The following is a 13,530-nucleotide window of genomic DNA, read 5'->3' on the forward strand; positions in this document are numbered from 1 at the left end:
CCAGGATATCTATTCCCAAAAGTAAAGGAGGATTCTGAGGGCATTATAAAAGCAGAAACCTCACTTGGACTCTATAGTGTTTATACCATTTTGAAGAGCTTGGTTCCATTTTACAGCTGAGGACCACTGAGACAGCAATACCTGAGCCACCCAAGAGCAGCCATTGAATGAAAGGCCAGACTTATTTAGGAGGAAGAACAGTTACATAAGAGAAAGTGCTGCTGAGCTGCTGCTCCCCACCCCACACTGAACAATCACAGCCTCCCTCCTCTGACACAGTTAACACGCAGAAGCAGGGCTTCTATTATTTATTTCCTTTATGAACTTCATATATGTGTGTGTGTGTGTGATCTCCGAAATTATTCCCTACATAAAAACAAGTGTAGCACAAGTAACACAAGTATCGGAAAACAGGCCAAACCCTACGCCAAAGGATAAATGGACATAAATCTGACATCAGAAATCACAAGACAGAGAAACCAGTAGGAGAACACTTCAATCTCCCAGGACATTCTATACAAGATCTCAAAGTAGCTGTCTTATTACAAAAGAATTTCAGAAATAGACTGGAAAGAGAAGTTGATGAACTGCAACTTATTACCAAACGTAAAACAATGGAGAGACCCGGTCTGAATAGTCCATGGGACTCTCAAGTCCTCCAGCAGCTTAATTCAAAAGCATCAATTCTTCGGCGATCAGCCTTCTTTATGGTCCAGCTCTCACTTCCCATGTTTATATATTCTAGCCTTTAAGGAGTGGCATGGATCTCTCTCTCTCTCTCTCTCTCTCTCTCTCTCTCTCTCTCTCTCTCTCTCTCTCTCTCACACACACACACACACACACACACACACACACACCCCTACACAACAACCCCAGAGATAATTTTTACCTGCCCTTCAGCAACAGGTCCGGAGTGGGTCCCAACAGTTTAAAAAATCAGTATTAAAAACAGCTGTAACCAATAAGCTTGTGGGTTGACAGTTGGCTGAAGCATTACAAATCTGCGGATACATCCATCAATACTTGGCCTTTGAAAGTACATAGGTGGCAATTAACCAAAGAGCCTTCAAGTGTTTAATACACTTGCTAACATCTTGAGCAGGCATCCCCAAACTGCGGCCCTCCAGATGTTTTGGCCTACAACTCCCATGATCCCTAGCTAACAGGACCAGTGGTTGGGGGATGCCTGATCTTGAGTGTTACAGAATATGAGTAGGCATTCATGTCTCAGATGAGGAACTCTGTATTCCTACATTCACCCAGTGTGAATTTCAGTGCCTTGGATGACCCTCCACTACAGGTTGAATAAAAATATTTTGTAAAATGGCAATTGAGGAAGGGACATTGCCATGCCGACAGCACTTCCTGTTTCTTCCTGTACTGAGGATTTACACACATCCCCTGAGGAATTGCACACAATAGGACCCTCCCTTTTCCTGTGGCAGTAAATTTATTTTCACTGTTTTTAATACTGATTTTTTAAACTGTTGGAACCCACCCTGGACCTGTTGCTGAAGGGCAGGTAAAAATTATAATAAGGACATCAGCAAAACGACGGAAATATATTTAAAAAGCATTTTTGCAGGTATGTCATGTGTAACATTGGATCCGAATAATAGCTGACTTCATTTATTATAACCAAGTTTGCAAATACTTGGTTGGTTGGATAAACCACATCCTAAAAATAATAACTTGAAACAACACCATCTTTCTTCCTATTTTCTAACAATAAGCACTGTTTTCATTATCACTTTGTGGATAGATTATCATGCTGAGAACAAGCACATCAGGGAGTGTAATGTGCTTAGATGTGAGTTAATGTATTTGGGGAGAGTAGTTAATTTGATCCAAGGCTCAGCTCTGAAAGACTTGAAGGAATAACCAAGTGCTTCTGAGCAAGTGCAGAGGGATTTCCCTTCACTGCTGAAGAACCTTTTCAAAGAACTGAAGGTACATCTGACCTTATTGGAGTTGTGGAAGGTTTGAATCTTACACTATTTTGTGTGTTTACTAGAGTTGGTCCTAACAGTGCAGAATTTCAGTGGCAGAATTTCAGGGAGTAGATGAAGGCAGGGACAGATGTGTAAATCAGGCAGCAAGGTTTTCTAATTGGTTGGTCATAAGTAATTAATGGTCTGCTTCCAGCAGCAAAACCTTTGGGGCTGACCCTGATTCTCATATTATGGAAAGGTGTTGGGCCAGCCTTGTTAACAGTCAAGAGTTTTGCTGTGGGTTTCAGATTTCAAGAGCAGACTCTTTCCCTGAAGTCAGAACTGTGTACTGTACTAGAGATTATGATGAAAACCTCTCTCATCTTGACTCCAGCTCTACACAGCTGGAAGACTGGAAGCGAAGGCTGATGCCTTAACAGACCCCATGATCAATAATGATGTTGCGCAATGTCACAAATTGCGCTTTCTTATGACTCCATGTACCCACAGATTTCCTTGGTCCATCTGCCTAAATCCAGATGTGGAGGGTGAAATGTCTGTGACTGGTATAAAACAAAATTTTAAAAAATCCTTCCAGTAGCACCTTAGAGACCACCTAAGTTTGTCGTTGGTATGAGCTTTCGTGTGCATGCGCACTTCTTCAGACCGACACGGCCACCTATGTGTAACTGTGACTGGCATAGATATCCTATGTTTTTTTTCTGATCCTGCATTGACTTATGAAATGTTGATGGTCCCAATGAAAGATTATCTCTATCCATAAATTTAAAGCCCTTGGCTCTGCAGGCGTCACTTTCATAAGCTATAGATTGTGAGGCTTATCATGGCAGGGGTGTTATTTTTGTTAGCCAATTGCCTTAACTAAAGGCTCCTGCCGTGTCCCTTTAATATTTTAGGAAATTAGAGGCTGACATTTTCATTCCCCCCCCCAAATGGGTTGCATTTTGCAGACATCTCAGCTATGGCAACAGATCCAGTGATAAAGTCTAATGGAACAGTAGTGATGATTCCCTCTGATGGTGCTATCCAAGCAGGTCAGGATTTCCCTGGACTTCAACCAGCAGGGACAGTGCAATGTATACAAAATGTAGGCCAACAGCCTGGAGGTTCCAACAACGAACAGATTCAAGAAGATTTGTTGAAGAAACTCCGTAAAATAGAGATCAAGACTCTGGGGGTAAGTTTCTTTGATATGTTCAGGTCCATGGAGTGGTGGTACCTTCCTGCCAAGAGTGTAGGAAGGACTAAACCAGGCATCCCCAAACTGCGGCCCTCCAGATGTTTTGGCCTACAACTCCCATGATCCCTAGCTAACAGGACCAGTGGTCAGGGAAGATGGGAACTGTAGTCCAAAACATCTGGAGGGCCGAAGTTTGGGGATGCCTGGACTAAACTGATTTACAGAGGTATCTTACCAGGGTACTACTAGACAAAGATTCAACCAGATATTTCAATACTTTTGGCCCTCACTGACTGACTGGCCAACTGACTCACTCATACAGAAGAGCAGTGAAATTTTCAGGGTAATCCCTGATGAGATTGTGTTCTGAAAACTGATAGTCCAAGGATCCCATTATATTCACCATGTGAAAGTTGTGTCTGTTGAGTTTTCTAGGCCAAGAGAGAACTGGAGTTGATAGAAAGAACATCTGGAAGTTTCTCTTATCTCTCTTTTTATCTGCCTTTATGCCTCCTCTTAGCAGGAGTGGCGGGGGGGGGGGGGGAGCAGAGCAAATGGTCACTAAATCTTCAATCCCATGGTAGGGTTGCCATATTTCAAAAAGTGCAAACCCAAAGCTCTTTTTGGCAAACTTGTTGAGCTTTTTGAGGGCCGAATCTGGACGTATGGCAGCCCTATCCCATGGACACTTACTGACTCAGCAGTAGGGATCTCCAGTGGTGGCCCCAGGCTTCAGAAACTTATTACATGTGGGCATCCAGAAGTCCACCACAATCACACCTTTTGGGGAATGCTGTTTTAAGCGGCTTTTAGTAGGGATTTCTTACTGCTCCTTTATTATTATTATTATTATTAATAATAATAATAATAATAATAATAATAAATCGTGCTTCAGAGCAAGTTTTTTAAAAAAAATATCTTTATTGTCATTGTCCCCTTGTGGGAACAACGAAATTACTCGGTTGCTACATCCACTCAGATAAAGCATTCCGCATAACCCAAAATTACAAAAACCTAATTAAAAACAGTAAATATAATACAAAATAACAAGTAAAATAAGATGACTTCAAAGTCCAGGCTTTCCATTTAAGGCTAAAATTGCTCTAGAGAAGAAACTGTTCCTGAGACGGCTCGTTCTTGCCTGCATTGTTCTATATCTCCGTCCCGATGGCAGGAGCTGAAAGAAATGGTGACCAGGGTGCGTTGGATCTCTTGATATATCTAGTGCTTTTCTATGGCACCTGGTGGTGTAAATTTGTTCTAAGGTGGTGAATGAGCAGCCAATAATGCTCTCTGCTGTTTTAATAATTCTACACAGCCCTGCTCTGTCCTGGGAAGTACAGCTTCCATACCACACACATAAACCGTACGTGAGCACGCTCTGTATGGCACAGTGATAGAAGGCAAGCAGCAGCTTTTGTGGAAGATGGTTTTTCCTTAAAATTCTCAAAAAAATACAGTCTCTGCTGCGCCTTCTTCACAAGCCCCCTTGTATTAACACTCCAGGACAGATCCTCCTGTAACTCAATGCCTAGAAATCTAAACGTTGTTACCCTCTCCACACAAATTCCGTCAATCAAAAGTGGCTGGACCTCGTTCTTCTGTCTCCTAAAGTCCACCACAAGCTCCTTAGTTTTCTTTGTGTTTATGAGCAAGTTGTTGACTCTGCACCATTCTGTCAGCTGCTCCACCTCATCTATATACTCAGTTTCACCCTCCTTATCAGAGATGAGCCCGATCACGGTTGTGTCATCTGCAAATTTGACAACCCTATTTCTAGGGTGGGCAGCGACACAATCATAGGTATAAAGAGTATAAAGTGTGGTTAAATTGTGGTTCTTGAGAGGTTGTTGGACCCCAGTTCCTCTCATACTTGACCATTGACCATGGGAGCTGATGAGAGTTGGGGATCAGCAATATCTGAAGGGCAGCAGAATTTTTATAGAATACTTGGGAGTTTCAGGGATGTTTATTTTGTTCTCTCACAGTTGATGTACTCTTGTTTTAATATGTAAGCCACCTTGGAGGGGAATGTTTGATCTTGTCTGTACTTTTTTCCTCACAGGCCATCCAGGTCATGCTGGGACTGATCTACATTAGCTTGGGGACAATTGTAATTGTTCGTTTTCGCCGATATTACAGACTTTTCACTTCTGTTATAGGTTATCCATTCTGGAGTGGAATATTTGTAAGTACCTGTATTACTTGCCTTTGAGAATGAAGTTTGTTTCAGTGCCCATGGTTCTGTGACTTTAAGGAAGAGATCTACATTAGAATGGCTATTCAGTGTTTAGCTTTTTGGGTGCAGATACCTAACAGTGGGGGAAATAAGCCGCTCTCACCCTTTGCTTTATTTCTGTAAAATGGAATTGTCATATAATTATTATGAAGTGAAAGGAAATGAAAGTGAAATGAAATGAAATAATGTGTCATGCCCTGAATTCTAAAAAATAATAATGACAGAAATGCATGTATACGTTATATACAAGTTCGAATCTGTCTTCATAGGTGATTCAGTTAACAATTTGCCCATAAGGGAAAAGATTATGTCATCACCTGACACCACTCCCGTTATGCCATAGTGCTATGTAGTTGAAAGTAGATTGATTTTCCTGTATTTTTAAGTGAACTGTTGCAAAATGAATTTTCTTCTTTTTCTTTTGGATAGTTCATTTTTTCAGGATCACTGTCTGTGGCAGCTGAGAAATACCCAAGCAAAGCCTTGGTGAGATGTAGAATGTTTTCACTTGCTTCTTTCCTTCTTCTCCATCCTAACTCTTGATTCCATGAACCTTTATCCCAAGGGGTGGGGGGTAGGGTATTGGGAACTTTCAACATGGGACAGACACTTTATTCCCTGGGCACTAGGTTACCTATGAGACAGAAGGGTCTATTGGTTTGGCCTTTACTGCCCTGCAGTGCCTAGATAATGTCTACAAATGAATAGTACATCTCACCAGCAAATCAGGTTAGGAATCAAGGGTAGAGGGGGTGGTGAATTTAAGGCAGTTAAGTTTTTTGTTGAAACAAAATAAAAAAAATTCCTTCCAGCAGCACCTTAGAGACCAACTAAGTTTGTCATAGGTATGAGCTTTCATGTGCATGCACACTTCTTCAGATAACGAGTTTTTTGTTGGTAGCCTCATTCTCTCTCTCTCTCTCTCAGGTTATATCCAGTGTGAGAATGAACATCATAAGTGCTATAATGGCCACAATTGGCATCATTCTATATGCAATGGAGATAGCTATGAATGATAGAAGAGATTATAGTGATTCTGAAGGCTTTCTTCTGCAGGTAAGTGAACAAGCATATACAAGCAAGTATGAAAAGCATTGACTTTATAGGCAACACCCAAGAATGAGAACGTGTGTCGATGGGAAAGAATCATGCACCTACTTTGAGCTTAGCTTCCTGTTTTCAAAGCACAAGTTCCCACAGCAAAAGAGACCAGCCACTGCAAAGGCAGCTTGTCTCTGAGGCAGTGGGGAATACTGTGGAGAAAACAGCAAGTAAAGCTGAAATTGCCCGTGTGGTTCTTTTGACCATGCATGTCCTTTCTTTTCATTTTGGGTTGTGCCTTTAGAAATGTGGGATTCTGGCAAACTTGTGAGTCTAGGAGAAATTATTTGGCACTTCAGTGCCTCGTTCAGTGAATACAACTCCAGTTCTCAGAACCATCCTAACAATACATGGTTGAATGCCAATGTTGGGTGCCTGGGTATATTAAAGCCATGTTATATTGTGTTTATTAGTCTATAACACCTGATACTTTTCAGTGCAACCCCAACTGTGTTTGGTGGAGCATAGATCTCCAAACCAACTATTGTAGTGGGATCCATGGGCACCTCTTGAATGGGCCACTGCTCAGGCATTTGTCACTTTGGGCAAGGGATGTGGGACAGGTGTGGCCAAGGTGTGGCCTTCCAGATGTCCTTGGACTCCTCCCAGCAGCCCCACTCTGCATGCCCAACAGTAAAGCTGTGAGGGGAGGTGTCGTCCAGCAACATCCAGTGGACCCAAAGGTTAGCCAACCCGATACAGCTGAAGGATGGCAAAGATGTACACAATGAAGACTACTACCAACATTGTTGGTAGGGGGTGAAGGAAAGAATAATGTACACTGGTGTTCACATGCCATTTCAACAGAGAATGCAATTGTGCTTGTCCTCCAAGGCTATGATGGACTCCTTCCATTTAATCTGGTTCTGAAATAATGGTGTGACATGTGTCCTTTGCTACACTGTCATCTGCAGATCCCAGGGTTCTAAAAGGACTTGAGGCAAATGCCAAGGGAGGGTTGCTATGTGAGGGTACTCTCACATGGGCACCTTAGATTGCTCTTGCCTTTAGCTGATCCATAATACAGTCAAACCTCGGTTGTCAAATGTACAGTAATCCGTTCTGGAATCCAGTTCAGCTTCCGAAATGTTCCGTAATGAAGGCGCGGCTTCCGATTGGTTGCAGGAGCTTCCTGCACTCAAGCGAAAGCCACATCAGACATTCAGCTTCCAAAAAACGTTCAAAAACTGGAGTTTTTATTTCTGGGTTTTCAGCATTCAGTAGCTGAAATGTTCCAAAACAGAGGTGTTCGGGATCCGAGGTTTGACTGTACAGCTGATTTAACAATATAGTACAATGTAATACAATGTGATGAATTAACAAGAATGTGTTCTATGCCAAATTAAGAGCCTTCACCTATTTTTAGCTTCATGTGTGTGTTCCAAGTATAGCAGACTATCAAATCTTGCCAGGTGTGCGTTTGGCACTTTAATCAAATGGATCAGAGTTGTCACCACTGCACTGTCCCCAACTCTTCCCAAGCTGCTTTTTAAGAGTAGGTTGTAGGGCAGGATGTAATTCAATGCTACAACTGGACAAATTTGTAGGAGGAACAAGTACTTAATGCAATTCATGGTTCTCTGCTGCGTAGTCTGCAGGTACTGCTCTCGCTGTTCTTCTCCTCTTGCTCAGCATGCTGGAGTTTGCCATCACTGTTTCCTTAGCACATCTTGGGTTGAAGGCAGCCAGCAACGACATGGTAAGTATTTCAAAATCTTTTTTCAAGTTTTAAGAGGAACATTCTTAAAAGCCCAAGGAGAAGATGGTACAGAGAATATATTTATTTGTGGATATAACTAGCCTCCTTCAATCTTTAGGGGTATTCCATCATAGATGCTGGGTCTGGATCCTGAGTCTGATGCAGCCTAGAACAGCTTTCTTCAACACTGGGCCCCCAGGTGTTGTTGAACTCCATCTCCCATCCAGGGGCGAAACTAGGCTTTATTTCACCCAAGTCAAAGACCCAGTTTGGCACATACCCCTATGCACATTTGTGTGTACACACACACACACACACACACACACACACACACACACACACACAGGCTGGGAGCCTCAATGGTGCCCCTCTGAAAGCTTCACCTGGGGCAAAGAACCCAACAAGTCCCATCCTGTCCCCTTAGCTACGGCTCTGTCCCATCAGCAATGACTACTGGCTAAGCTGGCTGGGGATGGTGTGTTGTGTAGACCAACAACAACTGGGAATCTAAGTTTGATGAGCACTGTTCTAGAAAGTCCCCCATTCTTTATATAATTTTATAAAAGGCAGCAAAATTCAAGAAGACCTCTGGCCCTTCACATCTCCAGATGTTTCTGCTTTCATTGTTGTCTCAAACGCAATATGCTGAAGATGAAGTTTCTCTCCTTTCTTCCCAAGGCCTCCTTGCTTTGTAGAAATTCCTAGTCCATCGACAATTGCCATATTTTATATAGTAGATTAATTTTGTTTGTCTTTCAGGCCACAACTGTATTGCCACAAAATGGAAGTCCTGCTGAAGACAACCCTGAGCCTGTGGTCTATGATGGTACATATTCTTCCCACAATTTAAAAGCTTAGTAAAGAGCCTAAGATGGAGGTTTTTGGTGATCTCTCACGAAGAATCAAGCAGCCTCAAAATTAAAACATGACCAGTTTCCCAACATTTTTTGCAATCTGTGGCTACAACTTTTGTCAACTGCTTGGAGAACATAGTTAATCGGGCGGTATAAAAATGCAGAAATAAAACAATAGAATGAAATAAACGAATCTGAAGTGGCAACCACATTGAAAGCCTTGCTCTGAATTTCTGTGGAATGGGCTTCTCATATTCTAGGGACTTGAAGAAGAAAAACTCTTTTTCATTAGGCTCTGGAGCCTTCCTTATCATATAGTAGCATCTTACCATGCTTGCTCAGGGCATGTGTCTCAATATACATTGTAACGATGGGTCCCAATCTGAACTTTTTGTGTGGTTTATTTCTGTGGCTCATGGCATCAATGAAGTTGGCAAAACCTGATACCCAAAAAGTCCCCCATTATGTGTTGGATTTTTTTGAATAGTCAAGTTACTTTAGAGCCGGTCTAATGTAAATACTGTCTGTTTAAGAGAAACAGGTGCAGGTGATTTCTGTTAATTGCCCACAGGCGTGGGCTCTGCTTCTTGTATATAAGGCTCTGCCAGAAAGCCTTCTGTATCTCTTAGTTAGATCTTTCAGTTTGATTCATCTCTAAGTAGATCACTCTCTCAGTTGTTCTCAGTTTAAGGGATTCCTTAGTTGAATCTTAGTATGATTGCTTAGTTATAATGCTAGAATGCTGTTAATTCTTGGGTAGTTTAATGGGAGGTTTGTGGGAGGTTTTGAATGTGGGTAGATAACATTGCTAAGAGAGAAAGCATTTATCTTTAGTTTAAAGTCTCTTTAGAGTCAGTTTGTTTTTTAGTTAAAGAAACCCAACTGTTTGTATTTTCATCTGCATACTTTTTCAAGTGTGCAGCTAGTAAGGGGTTTCATATAAGGGAGATAATACCCTGCGCTCTTGGTGGTGTTTTCTTAACCAGGTCAACTGCTGACTGCGTATGCGTGAAGCATACTTTAAAGGGCCACTGAAAACTGGGATATATGATTTAGGTTAAGCAAGTTTCAATATCCAGTTTTCTCCAATATTATTCTTATCATATATATATTATTAACCAATATTATGAACTATCTTGACTCAGGTAGGAGTCTTAATCTTAAATGTGACCTGGCAGACATGAGTAAATATCATGATGTCCTAATACTTGATGTAAAGGACACAGAGAGGGTTGCAACAATTAAAGCACAATATTATAACATTTTAAAACAATTTACAGTCACAAAACCAAGGTGAGTCCTTAGCGTCACGGGGTGGGGGAAATGATCGTGCAATTCCCTTTGAAGTTATTCCAGGACATATGGTAGGTTTGGAAGGGGATATCCGCCAGTGAGCAAACTGCTTAATGAACGGAACTCTGTTCCCTACCATGCTGATCTCTGTAAGCTGTAATTATTAATATTTGGCCATTTTAAACATCACCTCGTGCCTATGTGTAGTTATTTGCTCCCACATACCATACTGAGGTTTGTGCTGAACATGGAAGTTAAATAAGCTAATGTCAAAGATCACATGAATAAATAAATTATCACTCCAGCCTCAACCACTATTTGTCCAGTGTCAGAGACTGGAATCCTTATATGTAGTTGCCTCTTTGTCTCTAGGGCAAAATACGAAGAATGTTAAGAAAGAAGAGTAAAAAGGCTCTTCTTCAACTCTTTGGGAGAACTGTTATGAAAAACTGTGGTTTGGTGTTTTTTTTACTGTCTGTCAGTTCCTTTTCTTGAGAAATGTGAATAAGTATTTTCACAAACATCCTTTTGAAGAAGCTGGGGCCTTAAAGATCCTGCAGATGGTGGGAGATCATTCTTCAGATAAGGTTCAATAAGAAATGCCTGACACTGAAATGTTAAAACAGGGGGACTCCAGGGTTGTGACTTAAAGCTTCGCTGGGAATGAAGCTAGCCCTATATGACACTGTGAAGCACATGAGGAACACAGACGAAAATGGGGACATTTCTCATTCCCCACCAACGGACCCTCCTCAACCCCCATTCCCCCCTCCACAGCGCATTTCCTATCAGAAGAAGGAGAAGTGCCACCACTACACCAATGAGACACAGCACACACACACCCTGCTGTCCTGAGGAAACCCCTTAATCCTGATTTTATTTTATTTGATTCTTCAGTAGATTGACAAAAAGAAAAACACACACTAATAAATAAATTTTAGAAAGGGGCAAGATTAAATTATTATTATTATTATTATTATTATTATTATTATTATTATTATTATACCCCGTCCATCTGGCTGGGCTTCCCCTGCCACTCTGGGTGGCTTCCAACAAACATTAAAATACATCAAATATCACAGATTAAAAACTTCCCTAAACAGGGCTGCCTTTAGGTATTTTCTAAATGTCAGGTAGTTGTTTATCTCTCTGACCTCTGATGGGAGGGTGTTCCACAGGGCGGGTGGCACTACCGAGAAGGCCCTCTGCCCAGTTCCCTGTAGCTTTGCTTCTCACAGTGAGGGAACCGCCAGAAGGCCCTCGGCGCTGGATCTCAGTGTCCGGGCTGAACGATGGGGGTGGATAGGATTAAACAAAGCTGTGTGTGTGTGTGTGTGTACACACGTACATACATATAATCAAGGCTCCTTATGCTCCTCTACACCTTTCTTCCCACCGAGGGCGGCCCTGCCCTCTGCCTGCTCCTCAGAGCTGGAGTGTCATGTGGGGCTGAGCCTCGATGGCAGCAGCCTGTCCTCCCCACAACTCTCCAGCAGGGAGGAGGCTCACAGCAGCAGCCATGGACAGCCCATGGAGAGGCAAGAGGATGCTGCCTCACAGCTGCCACGACTGCCATTGCCATCACTCAGTAAAAGCGTCGGCTCATCCTCCGTCCCTGAGCTCGGTGTTGGCAATGCTGGTGGGGAAAAGAGGGACATTCTAGGATCAAATCAGAAGCTCGGATAGCTTTCATAATTCCAGCACTGCCCCTGGACACTTTGAGGGTATGAATACTGGGGAATTATCATAGCTTTTGTTGATAGGTTTCTGATATGCATTTCCCATATTCTTTCAACAAAAGCACATAACGCACAGTCAAACATTGAAGTGGTACATGAGAGTTTTTGATATAACACGTTTCAGTACAAGCCTGAGGGTTGTCTAAAGCGTTAAACAATGGTGGGTACATCGGTATATGACTTTTAAGAGTATGTGATAAGCGTTGACTGATGATTAATCGTGTCCTCCCTCAAAGAGTTGCAGTGAGACCTGGCGACCAAACCCTTGTGTTGTGGGCAGGTACGATTAGATAGCCACAACACCCGATTGGTAGGTCCCTTGTTGCTGGGTTTAATCTGACCAATGGGACGCTAGCCAAATGGATCAAGGGACCTATATTTGCCAATGCATTTGACCCTGAGCTTTCTCTCTTGGTCAGTGCATTGGAACACCCGCCCACCTCTCCCTATATTTAGGGCTTGCGCGCTTGACCTTGCTATTCCATCATGTGTTGCCTGTCGTTGGGATGGGCATGGCAGGAATTTTCCCCACTTGGCTGATTGGCTGGTGCCATTTGGGTTTCGCCTGCTGCGTAGCAAATCATCACAACTTGCAAGGTATAGAGTCTAAACACGCAATAGATAGAGTCTAAACACGCAAAACAAAGAACCTTCAAGTGCTCAATACACATGCTACTATTTTGAGCATATCAGTGGTAGAATATGAACATGCATTCATGTCTCATAAGAGGAACTCAGTATTTCTAGAATCATCTAGTGTGAGTTTCAGCACCTTCGTTGGCCCTCCACTACAGGTTGAGCAAGAAGATTTTGTAAAATGGCAGTTGAGAAAGGGACATTGCCATGCTGACAGCACTTCCTGTTTCTTCCTGTACTGAGGATTTACACATATCCACTGAGGAATTACACACAATAGGACCCTCCTTTCTCCTGTGACAGTAATTTCTTTTCACTGTTTTTAACATTGATTTTTTTAATTGTTAGAACCCACCCTGGACCTGCTGCAGAAGGGTAGGTAATGGATCTAACAACCACAACATCAACAGCATACAGAGAATATCATAAAAAGCATTTTTGAAGATATGTCATGTGTAATATGTGTAATATTTCCCTGGTCCCCAACCAGCTGGAATGGTGCACCATGTACAATATGCAGGACAACAGCATGGAAGTCCCAACAACCAAGAAAATCAAGGCGGGTTGTTGAATAAGCTTCGTAAAGCCGAGACCAAGCCTCTGGGGGAAGTGTGTTTGATATGTTTAGGTCCATTGCGTGGTGGTGCATTTCCTGCCATGAGAGAAATGTCAGTGTAGGAAAGACTAAACTGATCCACAGGGTTTTCTTAACAGGTTACTACCCAGCAAAGGATCATCCAGATTTGTTGGTGATATTCCAAGGCTTTTGACATATCTGACTGGCCAGCTGACACCCTAATGCACAGGAACACTGAAATATTCAGGGTTCTTCCTGAT

General features: G+C 42.3%; 1 protein-coding gene across 3 annotated transcripts; it reads left to right on the forward strand.

Moving 5' to 3' along the window:
• The first annotated feature begins 1,203 nt into the window (after positions 1–1,203).
• Positions 1,204–10,634, forward strand: LOC118089435 (membrane-spanning 4-domains subfamily A member 4D-like). Of its 3 annotated transcripts, none has more exons than XM_088664664.1 (7): positions 1,204–1,585; positions 2,903–3,129; positions 5,198–5,320; positions 5,801–5,857; positions 6,299–6,427; positions 8,064–8,171; positions 8,931–10,634. In XM_088664664.1, exons 2-7 carry the CDS (start codon positions 2,914–2,916, stop codon positions 9,027–9,029), a joined length of 732 nt encoding a protein of 243 aa, XP_088520790.1. In that variant the 5' UTR covers positions 1,204–1,585; positions 2,903–2,913; the 3' UTR covers positions 9,030–10,634. The 3 variants fall into 3 exon arrangements, with proteins under 3 accessions (XP_088520790.1, XP_088520799.1, XP_088520794.1); XM_088664673.1 differs by having other exon boundaries at positions 1,494–1,522; XM_088664668.1 differs by lacking the exon at positions 1,204–1,585 and having other exon boundaries at positions 1,850–3,129.
• Positions 10,635–13,530: the final 2,896 nt, after the last annotated feature.

Source organism: Zootoca vivipara, chromosome 1 (assembly GCF_965207765.1).
Source record: "Zootoca vivipara chromosome 1, rZooViv2.hap1.1, whole genome shotgun sequence".
NCBI classification, from domain to species: domain Eukaryota; kingdom Metazoa; phylum Chordata; class Lepidosauria; order Squamata; family Lacertidae; genus Zootoca; species Zootoca vivipara.